This window comes from Mchenga conophoros, linkage group LG7 (genome assembly GCF_057382185.1).
Source record: "Mchenga conophoros isolate Kocher_MC1m ecotype Shallow Benthic linkage group LG7, M_conophoros_male_GT1.1, whole genome shotgun sequence".
NCBI classification, from domain to species: domain Eukaryota; kingdom Metazoa; phylum Chordata; class Actinopteri; order Cichliformes; family Cichlidae; genus Mchenga; species Mchenga conophoros.
In genome coordinates this window covers 63,322,829-63,346,433 of record NC_140532.1, presented here as the reverse complement: position 1 = coordinate 63,346,433, position 23,605 = coordinate 63,322,829, and the positions used below count along the sequence as shown (strand labels likewise).

At 41.4% G+C, this 23,605-nt stretch overlaps 1 protein-coding gene across 1 annotated transcript in view; it reads left to right on the top strand.

Moving 5' to 3' along the window:
- The window catches only part of tead1a (TEA domain family member 1a), a 48,754-nt gene extending 25,743 nt beyond the window's left edge, over window positions 1-23,011 (top strand). The window contains exons 3-12 of the mRNA XM_085280706.1: window positions 761-825; window positions 3,810-3,872; window positions 6,282-6,413; window positions 6,622-6,671; window positions 8,068-8,129; window positions 10,330-10,457; window positions 12,117-12,290; window positions 16,238-16,378; window positions 16,767-16,919; window positions 18,211-23,011. Coding sequence (XP_085136832.1) covers window positions 761-825; window positions 3,810-3,872; window positions 6,282-6,413; window positions 6,622-6,671; window positions 8,068-8,129; window positions 10,330-10,457; window positions 12,117-12,290; window positions 16,238-16,378; window positions 16,767-16,919; window positions 18,211-18,324 — 1,082 coding nt within the window. The 3' untranslated portion in view covers window positions 18,325-23,011. The remainder of the gene's footprint in view (window positions 1-760; window positions 826-3,809; window positions 3,873-6,281; window positions 6,414-6,621; window positions 6,672-8,067; window positions 8,130-10,329; window positions 10,458-12,116; window positions 12,291-16,237; window positions 16,379-16,766; window positions 16,920-18,210) is intronic.
- The last annotated feature ends 594 nt before the right edge of the window (window positions 23,012-23,605 follow it).

The window sequence follows — 23,605 nt, the reverse complement described above, 5'->3', positions numbered from 1 at the left end:
CAACAGAGAACAGATCGGGAGCGAAACCAAACCAAACCAAACTGAACCGCATTTGCTTGTTAGCAAATAAAATTACAGTCAAATTACATAATTTCCTGAAATCTGTAAAATGGTCTGTCGTCCTTAATTCCTAAGGACTGTAAAGCTGTAATATAGCCAGGCGGAGCAGGCCTAAGTTAATATGTGCAAACGACCCCTCCCCTCCCCTTCGCAGTTTCTCTGGATGTAAAAGTTGTGTTTTTCTGCTTTGTTTCTCACTGCCTCCCTCTCCCTGGCTAATCTATACTAGCCAGGTCATGCTGAGTCTGCTGTGCTCCCCATTGAATGGGTTGAATTATTCAGCATCGTAAGCGTGCGTGCGTGTGTGTGTGTCTTTATGTGTGCGTGTATGTGTGCACGCGTAAACACGGGTACAGCTGGCCTGCTGGCTCCTTTAATCAGGGGACGGCCGGTCCGCATGAATGCCTGTATTGTTGGGTCATGTGTATTCAGGGCCGTGGCGTGTGTGATTTTATGTGCATGTGTGTATGTGTGGACGGCTCAACAGGGGTATCGGTGATTACAGCGTTTCTATGTGAAACTGCACGTCAACCAGGCCGCTGGGTCAACAGCTCTAAATCAGCCACTAAGTTGTTTGTCAGGGTCATATGATTTCTGCGTGCGATTGTCCACGTAAACGAAAGACCGGTCAAATGGGGTTTAACATGCATGTGGGCATGCATAATGTTTCATTACTATGTTCTGTGTCTTGTGCCTCCAGGTCGAAACGAGCTGATAGCCAGATACATCAAACTCCGAACGGGGAAGACGCGAACAAGGAAACAGGTAATAATGGGAGTGCGCTTTAAATCTAGTCATGCCGCCTACAGTATGGATCGCCACGTATCCCATTATACAAAGAGTAGCTTGGAAAAAAAAAAAGATCTCCAACTGTCGGAAAAAAGCACAGAGATTTAAAGAATATTGTTTCCCCGATTAGCTGTTGATTCAGCAGTGCAAAAAAAGCCCATTCAGGTGCAGCTACAGTCAGCTATACTCAGTGTTGGGGAGGAATAGTTTTCTATACGAGATCGCTGCAAAAAGTGCAGCCTTACCTAATGTCCACCTACTGTTACTCATTTATATTAAGATTTAAACATCTAGTTGGTGTTGGTATGGCGAATAACCTTCAGTAATAGTAATAAATCACATTCATGTAGTTGTAAGAAGCATGATAATATATTAAGTAATCCAAAGTATTCAGAATACGTTAATCTCATTGGGTAACGTAACGGAATACGTTATAAAATACATTTTGGGGCATGTACTCTGTAATCTGTAGTGGAATACATTTTAAAAGTAACCTTCCCAACACTGGCCACGCTGGTTACTGATCCTGATTTTACTTGTATCATTGTTACCTCGAGGTAAAGATGCGTGTGCTTAGTAAAGCTCCGGTAAGTGTGATAGTGCAGCTGGAGCTGTAAGCCAACATGCGCAAGCTAACCTCTGATGTAACTACAGTGGGGCAAAAAAGTATTTAGTCAGCCACCGATTGTGCAAGTTCCCCCACTTAAAATGATGACAGAGGTCAGTAATTTGCACCAGAGGTACACTTCAACTGTGAGAGACAGAATGTGAAAAAAAAATCCATGAATCCACATGGTAGGATTTGTAAAGAATTTATTCGTAAATCAGGGTGGAAAATAAGTATTTGGTCACCTCAAACAAGGAAAATCTCTGGCTCTCACAGACCTGTAACGTCTTCTGTAAGAAGCTTTTCTGTCCCCCACTCGTTACCTGTATGAATGGCACCTGTTTGAACTCATCATCTGTATAAAAGACACCTGTCCACAGCCTCAAACAGTCAGACTCCAAACTCCGCCATGGCCAAGACCAAAGAGCTTTCGAAGGACACCAGGAAAAGTATTGTAGACCTGCACCAGACTGGGAAGAGTGAATCTACAATAGGCAAGCAGCTTGGTGTGAAAAAATCAACTGTGGGAGCAATCATCAGAAAATGGAAGACATACAAGACCACTGATAATCTCCCTCGATCTGGGGCTCCACACAAGATCTCATCCCGTGGGGTCAAAATGATCATGAGAACGGTGAGCAAAGATCCCAGAACCACACGGGGGGACCTGGTGAATGACCTGCAGAGAGCTGGGACCAAAGTAACAAAGGTCACCATCAGTAACACACTACAACGGCAGGGAATCAAATCCCGCAGTGCCAGACGTGTTCCGCTGCTGAAGCCAGTGCATGTCCAGGCCCGTCTGAAGTTTGCCAGAGAGCACATGGATGATACAGCAGAGGATTGGGAGAATGTCATGTGGTCAGATGAAACCAAAGTAGAACTTTTTGGTATAAACTCAACTCGTCGTGTTTGGAGGAAGAAGAATACTGGGTTGCATCCCAAGAACACCATACCTACTGTGAAGCATAGGGGTGGAAACATCATGCTATGGGGCTGTTTTTCTGCCAAGGGGACAGGACGACTGATCCGTGTTAAGGACAGAATGAATGGGGCCATGTATCGTGAGATTTTGAGCCAAAACCTCCTTCCATCAGTGAGAACTTTGAAGATGAAACGAGGCTGGGTCTTCCAACATGACAATGATCCAAAACACACCGCCCGGGCAACAAAGGAGTGGCTCCGTAAGAAGCATTTGAAAGTCCTGGAGTGGCCTAGCCAGTCTCCAGACCTCAACCCCATAGAAAATCTGTGGCGGGAGTTGAAAGTGCGTGTTGCTCTGCGACAGCCCCAAAACATCACTGCTCTCGAGAAGATCTGCATGGAGGAATGGGCCAAAATACCAGCTACTGTGTGTGCAAACCTGGTAAAGACCTATAGTAGACGTTTGACCTCTGTTATTGCCAACAAAGGTTATGTTACAAAGTATTGAGTTGTGTTTTTGTTATTGACCAAATACTTATTTTCCACCCTGATTTACGAATAAATTCTTTACAAATCCTACCATGTGGATTCATGGATTTTTTTTTCACATTCTGTCTCTCACAGTTGAAGTGTACCTCTGGTGCAAATTACTGACCTCTGTCATCATTTTAGGTGGGGGAACTTGCACAATCGGTGGCTGACTAAATACTTTTTTGCCCCACTGTATAACTGTAGTTTTACTGACGACCAACCATCCTTTTATATTATATACACGTGCATTTTGGACCTCATATTGTTGACTATGGTTATGTTCCATTGATGGATTTTAATTGGAGTATATGTGTATTATGTCATATTGTGTGCCATATATAATGTGTTTATTCTGCAGTTTCATTTCATTTTAACATAACGGTCGTCCAGTCAAATAAACTGTGTTGGAAAGTGTTGTGTTTGTTGTCACAACAACCAAATGTGACATCTTCTCTGTGCTACTAGAAAGGAAACCAGGAACGTATTGTCCGACTAACTGCCTAGCAGCTGCGCTACTGTTACAAGTTGAGCAATGATATAAATACAGGAGAATGATAGATTATACCACCCGTCTGTTGAGAAACACTAACTGGGTGTCTGGATTTTTATTTATTTTTAATTATTGCATGTCAGTGAAGTGTAATCTTAGTATCTGAGCTCTTGGCCCGTGTTCCCAGGTGTCATTTTGCTTGCTCAAAAGATGTGCATAGATGGGTCTATTCACTGTTGTCAGGGGAGGTAGGTGTGTGTCTGTGTGTGCGTGTGTGTGTGCACCCTTCCAGTGTAGCAACAGTCCTTTCATAACCATGGCAACTCACTGTTTGGTTCTTCCTCCTCTCCTTCCTACCCTTCAACCCCTCCTTCACTTCGTCCTCTCCTCTCGTCTCCTCTCCCCCAGGTATCCAGTCACATCCAAGTATTGGCCCGAAGAAAATCCAGGGAATTTCAGTCCAAGCTAAAGGTAAGAGACCGCACAGAAACGTTTCCAGAAAAATCCTCTGCTGCTCAGGAAGTGTTGCTGTTTTTTCTTTTCCAGTTTGTTTGCTATAAACACAGATGATTAGTGAGGATTTGCTGTGATGACTACAGTGGATGAACAGAGTGAAAACAGCATCATCCACACAACTGCAAACAGATTTTTCTACGTTAACATTAAGAAATGGAATGAAAGAAAAATCACTTTTTAAAATTTGGAGTCTCTGAAGCTGTCCTGAAGAAGCAGTGGGAATCTGTAGCTGGCTGCTTTGCTCTTTGCTTGTTAATGTGACGCTATAGCTGGGAGGACGCCTGTCACGTTGACACCAGTTTCCTAGGTGTATAATTAGGTCTGTTTAGGTTTTTCACTCTCTCATGTTTCCTCCTCTTCCTGTCATTCTCTTGTATCCATACATTATTTTGTCCTTGTCCTCTTACTCTCTCTCTCTTTGAGTCTGCTAATCTCGTGTCCTTAGTATCTTGTCCTTCTTCACCCCTCTTTCCTTTTCTTCCTCACAGTTGGTTGTAATTAACTTTATGTAAAGCAACAAGGGAGCGCTTGTTTTCCGAGAAGAGCAGTCGGAATGAGAACAATTGTTTGCTTTCATAAAAGAAACAACAGATGGTTAATTGAAGTTTATAATAAAGGTTATTCAAATTCATATAGATCCTTTTGTTGATGATACACTATATGTTTAGGAAAAATTGTGCATGTCTCTAGTGTTGCTTTCTGATTTATTTATTTATTTTTTACCCCCCTTAACAATTTTCTTATTGGTTACACATCTAATGACAAAAAGCTTCTAGTGGGGTATAAGTGACGATTGAGAGCAAGTACTTCTTTATGTGTCTATACATTCATTTCAGTTCTTGAATATTATACCTTTTAACCCACAAATAAGTTGGTAATTGTCAACAAAGGAGGTGGAAAGACCTCTTTAACCGTAGACAATCTTACATGAGATCACGCCACTGATGATGCTCGCGAGTTTGTAGGGCAGGCAGCAACTGTATGCAGGTATCATTACACATGCAAGATTTCCCAATTGGTTGTGAAGATGGTTATCAGCTTAGGCGTCAGCGTACGTGGCCAGGGATTGAGATCGACTGAGCTACCGGTACTGCTGGCTGAGCTTGATCTTTTGTTCTGCCAAAACCAATGCTCCGGTGAGTTTCGGTGGAGTTTGTCCTCTTTGCCACCCTCTGTGCGTAACACTTGACCATTTAGAAAACCGAAATATTGTAGAAAAGTGGGAAGAATGGGGAAAGTGTGAGCTCAGTGTAGATCACATCCCAGACCATGAGACCATTCAAGATACAAGATCATCAGATAGTGTGTCTGCTGTCCGAGTAACATTTGCTGCTTCGCAGATTTAATACATTTTCTGATCATCTATTAAAAATCAAACTACGTATGCGACTCTTTGTGTGGATTTCACAATACTTCCTCATTCAACAGGAACAGGATCATTGGTGATTTTGAAGGAATGAGTTGAGGTCAAGGTGGTTATCATACCCATATGGCTCCTGGTATTTAATATGAAAATCCAGCATGATTCCCATTTCAGTGCCTCCTATAATGTTATTACCTCCCCTAGGAGGAGAGATTTCTCTCAGTGCCAATTAACTTGAGTGAAGCAGCCAATTAGTGATTCTCCAGCTATGGCAGTGGCTCTAATTCCATTTCTTTCAGCTGTTTCATGAGTTTCATGCTGCCTTTTTGTTCACGTTATAAATAAGCCCACACCATCAAGCTTATAAATCTGCTATATGTTATCGTTTGCCCCGAGGCAGCAGCTCTGATCAGCAATGTTCACCGCGCCGTCTGAAGCACATTCAGCTCTGCTGTACACTTTGTCCTCGCCGCTCACCACTCATGTCGCCATGATTTTCCCTCGAGGCCACAAGCAACATCACCACACCCAAATGACACGCACAAAAAGACAAAGCCCTGTCCCCTGAATCGCTCTGAAACGTCACAGGGACAGTTTTTTACAAAGCAAGAGATTTAGATACGAAAGAATGTAGTCTGACCCTGATAAGGGTGTAAAAGAAGCTCCTGTAATTGTTCGCTTGGAGCTACACGGTGTTTTGTTGGCAAATGAGCTGCTCCATGTTGGGCAGTTTACTTAAATTGCTGTACGTTAATTTGTGCAATCAAAAAGTAGCAGGAAAGTGGCAGCCTGATCACATCCAGTCACACAGGGACAGTGTTTTCCCCTCAAGCTTTAATATTTAAGATTCCATTATTCAAGACAATTCAGATTCTTCTTCTCAATTTCATGAATTTTCCGGCTTTTTATGACTCACTGCTGATCTGCACAAGCTGCACGGTAATGACAATGTTCAGAGGAATGACGATGTTAATGAGTGTGTGGTGTTTGTTTACATGCAGGACCAGAATGCCAAGGAGAAAGCTCTGCAGAGCATCTCCTCCATGTCCTCTGCTCAGATCGTCTCAGCCACGGCCATACACAGCAAGCTGCTGCCTGGGATAGTCCGTGCCAGCTTCCCTGCTAATGCACAGGTAATACTTGCGTACACACGTGCATACATACATGCATACATACACAGATGTGCTGTATTTATTCTCTGTGAATAAATACAGGGAGTAGGGGATGAATAGAAATAAAGCAATCTGAAGTGGCAGTGCACAAAAAACATGCAGAGATTGCATTGCATGCATGGTTTGCATTCTCAGTCCAGTGTATTAATGTGCATGTGTGTCTTTCCAGCTGTGGCAGGGGATGATTCCTGGAGGACAGTCCAGCTCCACCGCAGAAGAGTGAGTCGCAGTCACCTTACACGTTCTCATCCAACTTTACATGTTTTCTCTTTTGTCCATGCTTGCACAACTGCAAACTATCATGCATATTATGCCCTTTTGTAGTAAAATGAAATAACAGCAACTGGTCTGCAGGTGTGGGATAGGATTTGAGAAATAACTTGAGATCAATTCACGACTTTATGGAAAGATTGCGATGATTTGAAAGTAAAATCTGTCGATAAAGTTAAGAATTCACAAGCAAACACTTGGGAGATTTTCGTTTTTAAGTCAAGGAACTTGATAAGCTGTCAGTTCTCCCAAATCAGCGTATTGTTTTCTTCTAAATAGGCCCAATTTACAGCACCGTGAAGCCGGGATGCTTCTGATAGTATGCTCAATGTGGTTACAGGTCATTCTAAAATCACGGGTAATTTCTTATGGCTTAATCCGATTGCCAAGAAGGCTAAAATTTGATTAGTTCATCCACTGGAGGCATAACACATGTCAAGCACCGGCAGCAGCACTGGTGTGAAGAGGTTGTTACACCTTTGCAAAGTAACACAATATAGTTCGTTGACCAAGAGAAAAAAAGACCTATTTTTCCCCCCCAAAATCTATGAGATGTCTTCTAAATTTGTAAGTTTTTAAATCTTAAACTGCTCTGTAATTTCCATTTTCACCGACAGTGGCCATACTAACCACTAACTGTACTAAACACAGTGAAACATGCACTTTGTTTCATTTAAGTGAACTTGTAAACCCTCACATCAGGAGTTTTTCACTCCTCTGACTGTAGACATTATTACTGAGTACTCGCTATGTTTTTGAAATGTCAGAGAGGGTTCATCCCATTTACTACTAAGTGCTTTTTGAAATATGACAAGCCAGAACTCAAACACACAAAGATTTCTCAGTGTTGTCAGTCTGGATTTGGCTTAAAGTTATTGATGCATTTTTTGCAGCACACAGAATCATAACAAGAGTCTCGCAGACACATCCAGATGCATGCAATCAGAATAAATGAATGGATGTTTAAACAAGGTGGCAATTCAGAAGTCATAAATCTGATTAGTTTGCAGGAGTGACACGTGGAATCTTCCAATTCCTTAGAAAATAACGGTACATTTGATTTCCAACATGGTTAAGCTGGTTTCTTGGCCTAGTTTCTGTTCACATGGCTAGCTGCACCAAGTTCAAACCCCCTTTTCATTTCATCACCTGCTGCTCTTACGTTCCCGTGAGATGATGATAATGGTTGGAAATAGGGCTGGTATAGCTTTTACTGAACTCGGAGCTGCTCTTGATCTCTGTGCTTCTACTACTGTTCATACAAGACGCACAGCAGACTTCCTCGCTGTATAATGTAAGTACAGTGACAATGCTTCCTTTCTGCTTCTGTCTCTGTTTCTCTCAGCATCAAGCCTTTCTCTCAGCAAGCCTACTCTGTGCAGACAGCAGGGACCACCACGATCTCAGGTGAGACGGACCACAGCGCAATTATCTTCTTTTTTTTAAAGCGGACTCGCAGTCCTGTCTCCTGCCATTTAGACCGCTGCCTCACTACAGGATGGTTTTTGAATCTGTCTGAACACCTGGGTCTCCAGCACTCCCGCTTTTGTATCGTGAAGAGGTCGTGAGAGGGAAAAGGTGTCGATCTGACTTTTCTTACGTCATCTGTACTAAAAGTTTGTGTTGCTTTTTCTAGAAGCAGCTTTGAAAATATCAGGTGGAAAGTGCAATTCCTGGGAAAATTGCACTTTGATTGCTTGGCATAGCTTTTGCAGCTTGCGTGCAGCTGCTGAGCCTGTCTGTTTACTGCCTGAAAATGCTAGTAATTTTAATCTTGGAGCCATATACCCTTTAATACAAGGAGTAGCAGGATAGCAAGCAGCGTTCATTTGGTCCTGTCAACTTAAAAACTCTGTGTAACCTCAGAAAACCATTATCAATAATGACCTCCATTGCCGCTGAGTGAACTCCAGTGTTGAGGACATTAGTGTGCAGCTCGTGCTCACACATTGACTATTACTGCAAAAAGTCAACTTATACATCTGCCATTAAACAGCTGGCAAGCTATCCAGATAGAAATATCCCTCGGATATGATTTTGCTGCCGATAATGTTAGCAAGAAAGACAACTATACCCAGTGACGTGTCCATAATGTAGTGCTGCTCACACCGAAGTTGGTTCCTCTTGTTACAACCTTTATCCAGAGGAGCTGCTTTGAGCCTACAGTCTGGAATCTACATCAGACGACATTATTAGTTCGACTGGCTGCATCAAAGAATAGATCCAATTTTGTGATGATACGAGCCAGGCCTGTATGCTACTTTGAGACCAAGCCTGGGATACCTAGTGACCTAAAAGAAATGGTAAATGGACTGTACTTGTTTTCTATTCAATTTAAGCTCTTGGTGTTTTTCTACTCCAAGCCTCATTCACACACACATTCACAAAAGTGCTTTTTCTTTGCCTAACTGAAAAAAATGATGCATCAGGAGAACTCGGGGTTCAGTATCTCGCCCGAGGATACTTGACATACAGGTGTCAGAGGAGCCAGGGATCGAACCACTTTTCCAATTAGTAGACAAACCACTCTACCTCCTGAGCCGCAGCCATCCACAAAAACTGCTTAGTATAAAGAAGAAACACTTTAAGGTGACAGGGAAGAAGTGAACTCCCAGAGGAGAGTGAGAGTCCACGTAAGGGTGAAGCTGGAGGCCACACGCGACCACAAGAGATATGTGGCGAGGAATGAACAACGTCACTGAGGTTAAGATGACAGACAAGCAGCGCACAGCCAGTTTCTTCAGCAAGTTTAGGTTTAGCGTGGCCTCTGTTCACCATCGCTACATGATGGTACCAACTGAGAAAGTTGGAGGTGGTCTCATTTTTAATATTTTTATTAAATATATTACCTAATTTTTATATTACGATCCTGTCAAACAATGAAAAACTAATGAAATGACAAAAGTTAGTTTTATTGGCTGACCTGTTGATTGCACACACCTTGTTAGCTTTGCTGTTTCAGAGTGGAAAACAACCTCAGCTGCGTGGCCTGTCCTCTCAAATGTGGAACAGGGCACCCAAACTAACGAGTTCCTTAGTGCGTGCTTGACTTGAAAAAGTTACAATTTGACAGTTTGTCAGAAAATTAGGTAACCACGGCCACTGGAAATGCCCCAAAACATCTCTAATCTTTTATCCACTCATGACAAATCAGAAAAAGACTGAGCCAGAACTGAGCCAGCCACATGACTGACCACAGATGAGGTCAACAAAAGTTACGTTTCATGAATTTAAGAAGGCGCCGTGTCACTTGGCTCACCCGGCACTGTTGAGCTTCCTCTCTTCAGATTGGATGATGGGGTGTGCTAGTTACAATAGCATGAAACTAAGTGACGAGAGTGGCGAGGTTTTTGAAAATGGAGCGAGTGAGTTTTGAGGCAGCAACCGGGGGTCTCGCTGTGGCCCCTGCATTGTTACCCCTTTACATATACTGTTGTTAACCGCTTTTTAGTGCCTCGCCTTTACCTCAGCCGGCTTTTGTCCTCGGGCCTCCAGTAATGGCTTAAAGTTTTACACGTTTACATTACTGCTAAGCCCGTTAAAAAGCACGATTGAACATGTTGCAGTGGTGAAGTGGGATTAAATGGTGTGTGTGTGTGTGTTCAAGGCTATGAACCTCCCAGTGCAGCCCAAACGCACCGAGAGCCGGCATGGCAGGGTCGCTCCATCGGCACCACCAAACTACGACTGGTGGAGTTTTCATCTTTCCTGGAGACACAGAGGGACCAGGAGGCAGTGAGTTACTCTGCACACATGCACACATATCCAGCACCAGACTACAATAAGCACTCCCTATTGTCCCATAAACAGAGATGACAGATAACCCCACAGCAGAGAACAGCGTTAAAGCCCTTTGTGTGTCGCCTAGTATGAATAACCTTTGTAAAGCTCTATCTCTCTGTCTGCTCAGTCTATCTGTCATCCTGCCACGCTGCGTACTCACTGCCATTTTTCTACCTTGGGCTCATAGACAGCTGGCATTCATCTTGTTGCTTTTTGTTTGCTTAGTGGGAAAAAAACTGTTGTACAGTGACTTTGTTGTACAGTGAAATAGATTCTGTTGTCAAACGGCATCATTTACATTAGTGGGAATAAATGGAGTCCTTAAATGTAGATCCATCCCACTGAAGTCACATTTAACATGCAGATTTATCAGTAGGCAAAGACAAAGTTGGGTAAAAATGCAGAAAATTATGTATTTTTTTTAACCAACCAGACTAGCAGATCTTTCTATTAAGTTTTTTGCCCTCTGTGATCTGTATAGCTGGCCAATATTGCATTAAACTGTATGATTTATTGTGCTGCAAAGCCAAACAAACTCACACCCTGTCTAAGAAAAGCAGGTCAGAGAACAGCCCAGTAAAGTTGCCGTGGTCCTGTTCTGAAACTGGTCAGTGGGAGTAAGTCAGTAAAGCCTCTATTTGAGCTCAGAAATAGAAATTTGAAGTTTGCTTTCAACATAAGCGTATTAATCAGCAGCTTACATGGATACTGAGATTACAGTTGAATTATTAGCAGTTTATCCCTCAGTTTAATTTTGTAGTTTTAGCCATAACTTCTAGCAGCTATGCTTGCATTCAGTTTGTTATAATTGATAAAACCTGACTTAAATTTAACGATTAAATGATAACCACACATTTAGGTTCCTAATCTTTTGGACAAAGACAGTTTTTGCAGCTTTGCCTGTGCAGCGACTGCAGCGTTTGACTTTAAATCAAACAACGAAGATCTGACTGAAGTGCTTTCAGCTTTAATTCAGGGGAATTAACACTAAATTTGCATTAACTGTTGAGGAATTACAGCCATTTATACACAATCCTGTTTTCAGAGGCTCAAAGGTATTATGAGGATTTTTTCACTGCTTGGATGAAAGCCATTTGCAGTCTGCCTGAAGTGGAGAACCCATGGACACCATCGAGTGTTTCCTCCCTTGAGATGCTCTGCTAGACCTTTACTGCAGCTTCCTTCAGTGGCGGCTTGTTTGGGTGTTTTCTCTGCCATTAGTTCAGTAATGAACAACATGATCTGCTGGGTTGAGATCACAGCTGGTGATAGAAACATTTCTGAGGGTTTTTTGGGTCCTCGGGGGGAGAGAGTAGCTTGTCTCTTGGTTGCAGAACTTGACAACCTCGATGAACGGTAGCGTCTCAATTCATGCTTAGAGTGTTCTTGACTGTGTTTCATGTCTTTTGGTTGTGCTGTGATGACGTGCAGTCTTTCTTTTAACAATCCACCAGATTGCTGATCTAACTTTATATTTTTCTGTTTCTCTGTTAGGTTCAAAATTACAGTGAAAAGTTATAGCAGGATCCTTGAAGTAACTTTAGGCGTACCCAGTGTGTTTATCTCCACATTTCTGGCGTCCGTCTGATTCAAATGTTTCTCTCTTCTCAGTACAACAAGCACCTTTTTGTGCACATCAGCCAGAGCAGCCTGAGCTACAGCGATCCGCTGCTGGAGTGTGTGGACATCCGGCAAATCTACGACAAGTTCCCCGAGAAGAAGGGAGGTCTGAAGGAGCTGTTTGATAAGGGCCCACAAAACGCCTTCTACCTGATCAAATTCTGGGTAAGCAGACAAACTTTTAATCAGTTTCCTGTTTACTTGAGTTTTTTTTTCCAGTACCTGTCAAATATCTTAAAAATATTTCTGGACTAAGGTTAATGTTTTTTCCTCCTGAAAATGCTTTGGACGTCACCGAGTAGGGTCAGCAAGAACCGCATTCCATGCACCTCTGCCCCCACCCAGGGAAAGTTCCCTTATTTTTCTACGCAGCACTGTGTGTGTGTGTGTGTGTGTGTGTGTGTGTGTGTGTGTGTGTGTGTGTGTGTGTGTGTGTGTGTGTGTGTGTGCTTGTGTGAGTTCCATCTGTCCACCTGGAATATGGAGGTGGTGGGTTGATGAAAGCGCAGATGCTTTGTTTGAACACCTGCTCACCTCCAGACTCACAGGTAGCTGTTTTCACCTGTGTGTGTGTGTGTGTGTGTGCTGACTTTACTGTCCTTTCTCAGAACTCCTCTGTACCATAGGACTTCCAAAAATCCGACTCTCAAACTAATAATTTATAGCCTCTACGAAAAAAAGTCAGTAACAAAAAACCCAGTAAGATGACAATAATTGGATCTAAGTGGGCGCCTGTGGCGTTATTTTTGTGCCACTATTCTGAGTGCACGTAAAAAAAAGTTTGCAGGTGCAAGTGTTGTATTTTGAGGAGAAATTTATTTTGAGTGAAGAAAAGCTGAATTTGAGTGAACAAAATTCATTGCTGCGTGCAAAAAATGTATTTCAGTGTTTGCTATTATCCAAACAAACGCACAATAGCAGCCCCTCAGTTCGGTCAGTTTTTGCATTTGCACTCGCTCGCAATGTGTTGCTCGCACTCTAAACATTTCTGCCCGTGCGCGCTCAACTCTTTCTCTACACCGTTATATTTGTGCCACAAAACCAGCCAATCACAGACTTGGATGCAAAAAAATCTGATTGGCTGTTTTGGTCTCCAATCAGCTCGAAATGACAAAATGCAATATCCCAGAATCCATTTCGTCCAAAACTCAATCGAGGCAGTGGCGGAGGAACACAAAGTGGCGGAGTTTGAAATATTGCTCTTTCTGGGTCTGAAAATAAACTTTTAAGATATTTTCATGCGAGAATGGTGCTGTGTAAACTTCTAATATCTGCTCGATTCATCAAGACATCACATTTTTGCATAAGTGCTCTAACGTTTTCGGAGATGCCTGTTACCCACCAGCTGACCGCATAGCTGGACTGGAACCGGCCCCGGTGAGCCGATGATGATTTTTCATTTTTATGTTTGTTTGTTTTTGTAACTGTATAAACAATGAAAGGTGGTGGATTAGCCAATTCGTCATGATCAACTCTGGGCTGGACCAATTACAATACATCCGTATTGAGGGGAAAAGGAACGCGATTAGTCCCGGACTTCAGCTACAATGAAAAAGACACAAAGCTGGAGTTATTCTGTCTTTACGCTGTGAGCTGCCTCTTCTTCTCTCATCTTCTCCCCTCTCTCTCCTGTTGCTACTTCAATCATGAAACTGATCAATGATCAGCTGATCGTCTCTCTTGTTTGTTTATCTCCCACTTTGCGCCAGAAACAGGAAACCAGCAGATGTTGCGCTAAACAACAACAGCAGCACGTTCAAGCTTGATCAGCTGTTGTTAGAATTTATTTAAAATTAATTTCTAGTATCAGCTGATGTTTGCTGGAGCCACAGCTGTAAAAGCTGCTGCTCATCATATCGGTTTGGAAACATGAAGGTGAAATAAATCATACATATATACCAACAAGACAGTGTACGTCACTGTCACAACAGCGTTTGTTTTAATTCAAAGGCTTTATTGTTTTTCCTATAATACCTGGTGGTGTAGTCGGTGATTTTTTGTCAGTTCAGCCTCATATATTATGTTTAACCTGAGTGACCACCCGGTCAGCTGGTGGGTAACAGGCGTTGCAGGAATGACTTTTGTTCACTCAAATTCAGCTTTTCTTCGCTCAAAATAAATTTCTCCTCAAAATGCAACACTTACACCTGCAAACTTTTTTTACGTGCGCTCAGAATAGTGGCACAAAAATAACGCCATAGGCGGACGCTTTCAGCTATTGTGTTGCTGTTTTTTGGAACAAGCTACTCTCTTCTCAGTTACATGTGTGCATACATTCAACAACAGACCCCAAACCTTTTTATTTACACAGATCTTCGCTTAATAGGCGTTGGCGTTGTTTTGTTGTGCAGCTTTGACTGCCTTAAGGCATTGCAAACATACACAGGTTTTTATGTCTCTATCTTCTGCGTCAGGTGGATTGAGTTTACATGTAATGAAATGTGATCTATAGATAAAAACGTCATTGTCATTTGCAATATGAATTAAATGTGTGTAAAGGTGTAGTAAGTAGTTTTTCTTAGAATCATCTCAGATGAATGGGTCAATTAAAGTAATTGGATTTGGTGATTGACAAACTGAGCTGTTGGATGCTTTCAGTGCTCACGGTGGAAAAACATACTGGCTTTTATCTTCATGTTTTCAGACAGTACTTCAGTCTGATGATGCTATGTCATAGTTATTATGCTGTAGCATTGTGGTGGCCTTTGAGTTGATGTTCTGTGACCGTGTGGCTACATTGTATTGTTAGTCGCTAATCAGAGTAGTTAAAATCCTTGCCTGGAGAAGTAAAATAAAGTGGATATTGTGTAATTCTTTTTAACCACAAGCATTTCGAGTTGGATATCAGATGTTGTCACAGCCCTAATTCGTAAGCAAGTTAGCTTAGTAGGAGTCACACTGATTTGCTAGCTAGATGAGCTCATGTTACAGCAGACGATCTATTCTCGACACCTTTTCCTCTTTCCGTCATTGTCATAAATGTAATTCTAAAACGACACCATCCTCTTTGCATGTGTTACACTTGCACTGCTTCAACATGAGCAGAAATCCAAGGCTTCCTGTTAGTTGCAGCTGCTAAGCTCCATGACTGGAGAACTCCTGTTCTGGGGTGGGGCTGGTCAACCGACAAAATCACTGTGAGGTGAGGAGGTTGTTGGACAGTAGAAATAATCCAGGAGAGGACAGGAGCCTGCAGGCTTGTGAAGTGGTGAGGTGTGCTTGCAGCATGCGAACAAATAAAGAGAGAGTGTGTGTGTCATGTAGAGAGCCTTCCCTTGAATTTAATTAAAAAGCTCTCAGATCTACCACAATGGAGTGTGTTTCTGATAATCTGCAGCTTTAATAGAGCACGGTTTGATGTTTGTGTGCACGTGAATGGATGTAAATGTAAGCGAGTAAGCATATGGTGTTTGTGTTTGTGTGTTCTCTGAGCCCCGAGACGCACGGTGCTCCTCAGAGGACTCATTACAAACAGTACAAACCCTTCCTCGCTCCTCCCTGCCTGCAGTCCAGGTGCAGCGTGTTCTCTCTGCTCTGATTAAACATTTTTCTGCTTCAACTTCAGTCGCACAAAGTTGTATAAGAAAATGTTTCTTTCTTCTGTTTCCCCCCTGTACCTGCCTCTTTCCTGTCTCATAAAACACCTGCATAAAGGTTTGGTTCAAATAAAAAAAAAAAACAAACAAATGTGGATGTTATAAAGGTCAATCCCCACATTTTACAACAATACATTTTTTCTTCTTCTAAAGATTACACAACAAATTGCATTTTAACTGTTTTATGAGGTGATTAAGGAGATAAACATGCATATGCAAGGTTTCAGAACATTTTAGTGCCCAATTAAAACAGCACTCTGCACTGATGGATGGAGGAAGAGTCTCGGAGATGATTCTTTTACTTCATGTACTGAAAAATAAGGTTGCACATTGCATTTTCATGTCAGTTTCAGCATCATAATCATGGATCTGCTCGTCCTCTGGAGACCTTTTATGGTGCAGTACCAGCAGAGGGCACTGTCGGAAAACTTTAGCTTCAGAAAAGCAACAGGACTAAACGTGCTTGTTTTCTGTGACCTGATGTTTGCGTTGTCGTCTTTGCTCTGTGGTTTCCAGGCGGACCTGAATTATAACGTGCAGGACGACCCCGCAGCCTTCTACGGTGTGACCAGCCAGTACGAGAGCTCGGAGAACATGACAATCACCTGCTCCACCAAGGTCTGCTCCTTTGGCAAGCAGGTGGTTGAGAAGGTTGAGGTGAGGACTGAGGATAACTGCTAAATAGAAACATGTGGGGTTTATTCACACAGCAGGTGATTTCTGCATTCAGACTGAAAAAATATTGATACTTGCAAAATGTCCTGTAACTCCCTATGTGGGCTTTAAAACCACCACATCCTTCATTTTCTTCACCTTAAGCCCTCGATGGCATCAAATAATCCCTTATGACACTAGCAAAAATGATTATGTCAGGCCTGACAGTTTTCCACAGCTGCACATAATGTTACACAACCATTTTCAAAGGCTGAGCTTTTCGCTAGAAAGCTGCTTTTGATGTGTAAAACTGATGGAGGTGCCTTTCATTGGTGCGTTGTGTAATATTATTTGGCTAAAGCATCTTCCTTTGCTTCCCCCTCTCTCACAGACGGAGTACGCGAGGTTTGAAAACGGGCGTTTTGTCTACAGAATCAGTCGTTCGCCGATGTGCGAATACATGATCAACTTCATCCACAAGCTCAAACACCTGCCGGAGAAATACATGATGAACAGCGTGCTGGAGAACTTCACTATTTTGCTGGTGCGTCTCTCTGTGTGCTGTACTGTTTATGTTATGCAAATATATATTTACCACCTTCCTTCTCTCGATGGGTGAAAATGTTACACTAATGCAGTTAATCCAAGTCTGGGACGTCTCTTCCGCTTTTCCTCATTCTCTGTTATATCGTTACTGTTATCATGGCGATTGCTTATATTAAACATGAAGCTTCAAATAATGAGGTCAACATATGTACAGGTAATCCCCATGAGATAAAAGCTCCGGTTTCATCCTGTCTAAAAACTGAGTTTTTAAACTCTTAGACCTCTGTGATGTCAGAGTCATAGAAGCTAATTATTAATATCCTTAATATGATCATCTCACACTGACAGCCAATCAGTAGAAAGCTGGATTACAGAGAGGGAGATTTTAAAGGGAGAAGAGCTAAAACCGCTTGCTTTAGAGAGTGGATAAGGTAAAGACTGTATATCAAAGATGTACAGTGTGGCATTAATGACGGACCCGACCACAGGCTTGTGCTTTTCAGCATCTCTTTATTAACTCGGTTGCTGTTAAACACACACGAATGGCCTCAGCTCTCCCGCTGCCAGCCGCACGCATCACCAACAACAATAACCCAGGACCCAGTGCAGATCTTCCAGCCGACGACGCGTGACTGCCGATGTTGTGCACGTGCATCCATCTCCCCTTTATATACAGTCTATGGAATGAACTTGGGGGCAGCACCAAGATCCAGTACAAAATAAACAAGAGTGATTTTAAACTAATGCAAAGCCACCTTAGTGGAGTCCAAGAATAAAAACATGAAACTGGAAATGAGCAGCGTAGGTCCCCTTTAACACCAGCCGGTGCCAGGTCTCTGTGACACTACATTCACTGGGAATAGATAATGAGAATCTTCTTCAGCGTCTGTGCAGAGCTCTCGCTGCTACTTTATCCACTTTTTTTGCAAAAATCACACAACCCCAAAACAAATGGGATTAACCAAACTCTGGTTTTCTCCATAAACCAGCACCTTCAGTGTGCTACTAAAACTGTGCATGTGAATTTCTCAGTGGCACCTTTCTGCATTGGTAGACCTTTTAAAGTGCTTTTGTTCAGGTGCTGTAATTGTTTCATGTGCTTTGTATAAGCATATTGTCTTCTATATCCTACAGCTGTGAATACATGTTGAAATATTAGTTGTTGGCTTAAGGAGGATAAGAGTTTAGAAGTATACTTGTGCAGTTCTTGATCTCGAATGATATATGTATACGAGTGTGCTTAACCTTGACCTCTTGTGTGTTCTTCATTCCCGTGTGTGTGTTTCCAGGTGGTGAGCAACAGAGACACTCAGGAAACGTTGCTGTGTATGGCGTGTGTGTTCGAGGTGTCCAACAACGAGCACGGAGCACAGCACCACATCTATCGACTCATCAAGGAATAACACACACACATATACACACTCACGTTGAAACACATGTATGGCCTTTGCTTGGTGTTTTTTTTTTTCCTTTTTTGTGACATCAGAGCTAAAAATGTCTCTAAAAATTAGTTTCAGCCAAACAAATTCGTGAAAAAAAGAAAAAGGCTGCATTTTCACTGAAAATAACGGGGGTAAAAATATTTTTTTTAATTAACACCAGATGTGACACCGCAGAAACCTCCTCAACAGGAGCATATCCACACTAACTCCAAACCTGGTGATCGGTAGCTCATTAGCTATAATGATAATAAAAAAAGCACAGTGGCAGTGCAGCCATAAAAACACATCAGAATCGACCTGGTGCATTTCCCCAAGAACATCCTGACTCTGATATCACCAGGGGATGTCACGTCTCCACTAATTGGTTCCTTCTTCTCTTTCTCCCAGTTTTTTCTCTTTTCTGTCTTTTTTTTCTCTTTCCTATCTTGATGATGGAAATGAAAGTGGTGTTTCTGTCATGAGTTTTGGTGAAAGTCGACCCAGGGAGAAGAAAGAAAGAGAGGGGGAGAAAAACAAAACAAAAAAACAACAAAAAACAGAGAGAGTGAGATCTCATAATTTCCCCCCCGTGTGTTATCTGTCAGGAAACTGACAGGCGCTGAAGGTCAGACCCTGTGTATCATCAATAAGCAGAGAAAGCTAGAGGAAATAACACTACTGCATTATCATATAGTAGAATATAGAGGTGGATTTGTACAGATGGACACTGCAAATTGTGTGAGCTGAATTCTTATACAAGAGGTTTGTCCCAAAGAAAAAGAAATCAAATTTTTACCTTTTTGTATGTTTTCTTTACAAAAAAAAGAAAAGAAAAAAATCTTCTAAACTTTGGGGAGTTGTTTATTGATAATAGCATAGAGATTCTATTTTAATTCCACAATCACTATCTAAACCTTATGTTAATAATAAGAAACTATAAGTGAAATTGAACAATTCAGGTAGCTTTTTTTGTGCAACAGGTGACTCTTTATTTTGCTTAAAAGACTAACGAAATTATAATCCTCAAGATTTCAGAATCCTGTTTTGTGGGCTTTTATTGTGAAGCAGCAGCTGTAGGAAATGCCAGCTCTGTGGGAGAACGGCAAACGGTGAAACTGACGTCACTGAGACGTCATTAGAAATGCTAAAACTGGATTCCATAAATGGATTCAACGTGGAATTGCAGGCTTCATCCCAAACCGTGACAGCTGTCAACCAGAGGGGTGATTAACAGATAGAAATGTGATTACAAACTATGATCAACTATTAATATGAGTTTGCAGATCTTAAGGATTATAATCTGAAGCATACTCTGGTCTACTGAAAAGCACTGTGAATTTTAAACCTTATACATTGCCATTCATGGTGTACACGTAGGGAAAAAAGTTTTACTGCTGTTTTTATTGTGTAAATTACTTTTGCAACTTAAAGGGGACCTATTGTGTTCATTTCCAAATTTTCATTCTTTTAGTCTCCTAGAGTAGCTTTGCATGCGTCACAGTTCAAAATAATCCTCCTTTATCTTATTTTGGTCCTTGATGTAGCCCTTCAGTTCATTCAATGTCTGAGTCAGCCTCCCATTATTAAACCCAACTTCTTCTAATTGGCCACTTCCTGCAAACAGAAGGCTCAGCAGGTGGGCGGGGCTTTTGTACACAGAGGGTTTTTTTTGTTTTGTTTTGTTTTTTTGCTATCTGAAGCAGAAACCTGAGCTTTTGGTTCACAGGGATTACTTATACATACCCGGACATATTATTTAAAATGTTGGCCTAGTTTATTCCAAGTGTCCACCATTTTAACTTTATATATGATGGAAAACAAGGAAAAGTATAATATGTCCCCTTTAATGTTATCTTAGGTAAGTGTGATGACCATGCCCATACAAGCAAGCCTGAATATTACATCCATATTTAGATGGGACAGCCCTGACCAGAAGCATTCTCACCTCAGTGTCAGGGTTATTTTAACTCTAGATGACACAGTTCCCCTCAACCACTACAACACAGGTTTTTCTGGTTATATAATATTTAAAAAGTAATTTATGAATTTTAAAAAACCAAAAACTCTCGATGGAGTGTACTGTAGCAGGTGTCGTCTGGTGGTTTGTCTGTGTCATGCCCAGCAGCATGAAGTGCCTTTGGCTGGAAACAGCATTAGACATTTCTATTGTGTTTCCCAAAAGTCCTGATAATTTGATGTTGTAGGTGGTGCATGGGACAAAAAAACAAAAACATTTTATTGTACAGGAACATTTTGGTCCCACATGCCCCTGTTTTCTGTGTCCTGGGATCAGTTTATCCAAATTCCATGTAAAAGTGGTTCTTTAATTTAATTTGTGGACAGTCCTGATTAATTTTTCAATTTTTTCTGATGTCTTTGGGATAAATTCTTGTTCATGTGGTATCTATTGGCAGTATTTATTCCATGTATTTGCATTTGTTTATTACATGTATGACGGATTCATGTAGACAGAGCTTGTGCACTAGATATTACCTGGCGCCTCGTTCATAAAATGCAATTGTTTGGACTTGTCACTGTTTGGACGACCTGCTCTTACAAACCTGCTGTAGAATCATTTTGATTATCTGTTTTATATAGACGCTGTTAAAAGTAGTGGATGCCATCAATTAACTTTTTACAACTTTAATATCTCTGTCTGATACAGCTACAGCTAGCAGGTTAGCTTAGCTTAGCATAGCAATGAAAGCAAGTGGAAACAGTGCTCATAATCCCTTCTAAAGCTAGCAAATTCACATATTATATTGTGTTTGTTTGGTATGTTTTAAAAAAAAAAGCATATAGTCAAGTTAGGCAGTTTAAAAAATAAGAAGAAATGCTAAAAGTCAACCAGCTCTCAAATCATCTTGTCTTGTTATATATTCGCATACCTATAGCTGGTTAGCTTAGCTTAGCGTACTCATAATTAGCTTTTGCAGATTTTCTGCAAGTTTGGCCCGTATTCCCAACCACTGGTGTTTGGAAGGCTAGTTTTAAAAAGTAATAGATTAATGAATTAAAACTGAGTCAGACTGCCTGCTCTCAGACTTGTTCCAGCAGTCCAAGCATACTTTTGAGAAGTAGGCAGTTTCACTTTTAGCTTTGCTGTTTCCACATGTTTTCATGGTGTGATAAACTCATGGCATTAGCAGCTTTCACACAACAAACCGAACAAGAAATGTATTTGTTAGAGTGCCAAACTGATTCTTTCAAGTTAGACTGAAAAGGCAGCTATAATAAGCTACACTGACTAGGTTTACCGATTTATCTGGATAAGCTTCTTTCTCTTGGAATTAAAATCCATGATTTGTAACTCATTGCAGCTCTTAAAGATTTCTTTTTTTTTTTTTTTTGTTTACATGTGGGAATCTGTTTAAACACTAGAAGGTCGGAAAAATGAAGCAATGTGAATAAATGAGGCCCAGAGATTTTTATGTTTTAATAAGAAAACCTTGATACAATGATGTTGGCCGAAAATGCTTTGCGGTACAGAAGATCCAGTAACTTGTAGGAACTTCAAACCTCAAATGACACATCTTTGCTCAGAAATGGCCAGCTGTTCAAAATTTAGCCTCAACAAGTTATGACTCACACGTGATTCACGTCTCCTGCCTTTGTGCTGAAATGGATTAGTGTTTATCCAAAACCACTAGGTTTTGACTCTGTTAAACTAAAGACCCCTGTGGGTGTCTGTCGGGATTACAAACCACGCTTTCCCCCCTCACACTCGTGAATCATCCCGCTAGGAAATTCCCCTGCTCTTGACTTTCCCAGACTTGTGGCTCACACTCCAGTATTTGTTGTTTGTAGACACTAGGCCTTCTGCAGGAGGATGGACACGTAACGTGCAAGTGATAGCCCAACAAAAGCTGCAGCTATGACCCTCTGTCCAAACAGTATCTAGCACCTGCTTACCAAAGACAGTCATGTGACACAAAGTAAAGAGGAAAGTGATTTATTAAAGCTCGCTTAATGAACATAAAAAAACAAAATCAAAAATGGACGCCCCTTACCATCTTGGCTGTCAGGAAAAGGCTTCTTTAAACTGTGACTCATTAAAATGCTCTAACTGTCCGTTAAACATTACAAGGACTCAGCTGCACAGCTTAACTGTTAACTGTCCATTTGCTGTAATCAGCTGGAGAATATGTGGTGACAATGAAATAACACTAAAGCAGTGAAGTCTAAAAGGTCGTTCAAAAGGTCACAAAGTCCAGTGAAGCACTGAGTTTTTCAGTCATCGTCGTCTGTGTTGTTAATGTCGTCTTGTATGTGCAAGTTGGATATTATCTTCTATTACGGATCACGTGAGGCGCAGAAATCCTGTCTGTAATCAATTCCAAAATGGCCTTGAATCTTTTTCGCTCCGGTGCAGCACGCGTGTGTCGTGCACCGAGGGGTTTTTGATAAGGTGCTTTGTATAAAAGTGACAATAACGTTTATTACAGATGTTGTGTATATCTTTGATATTCTAATGTTTATCCTATTTTGTGAAGAGAGTACATTTAGGAGAAATCCAAAAGCTAGTGATGTGTGTCTATTGGTACTGCACAGGGTCTGATCTTTGCTTTGTAACTTTCTCCCCCCTCATGGCTAAAGGTATGTTAGATATTTTCTAGCTTTGTAGAGACTTTGTACGCATATGCTATTCAGTTTAAATAAATGGTCAGTTCTAAACTGTGCTCGTGGGTTTTGTGTTTTCTCATTAGTCTCATCTCTGAACTTGCTGTTATTGTTGTCATTAATTAATTTAGCTTGAATGCATTCACATGATACATGCAGAATTCTTCTTTGCATACAGAATAGCAACGGGAGGTTTCAGCAGAGCTGTTATAGATTCGTATTTTCCAATTAGTTTTATTGTCATTACATTTCAAGTATTTATGGTAATGGTAAATGGACTGATTCTTATATAGCGCTTTTCTACTCTCACGGAGTACTCAAAGCGCTCTATACAACATGCCTCATTCACCCAATCACACCCATTCTCACAAGCACTTAATCTACACTTAGTGCTTTCTAACGACATTCATACACATTCATACTCCGATGGAGAACAAGTTGGGGTTAGTATCTTGCCCAAGGATACTTGAAATGCAGACTGGAGGAGCCAGGGATCGAACCACCGACCTTCCGATCAGTAGGTGCCCTGCGCTACCTCCTGAGCTACAGCTCAGTGGTGACAGCAATATTTAAAGCTTAACCCCTTTTTGTAACCTTTTGATAAAATTCAGGATTGAGGTTAATCAAGTCGTTGTTATAAGTT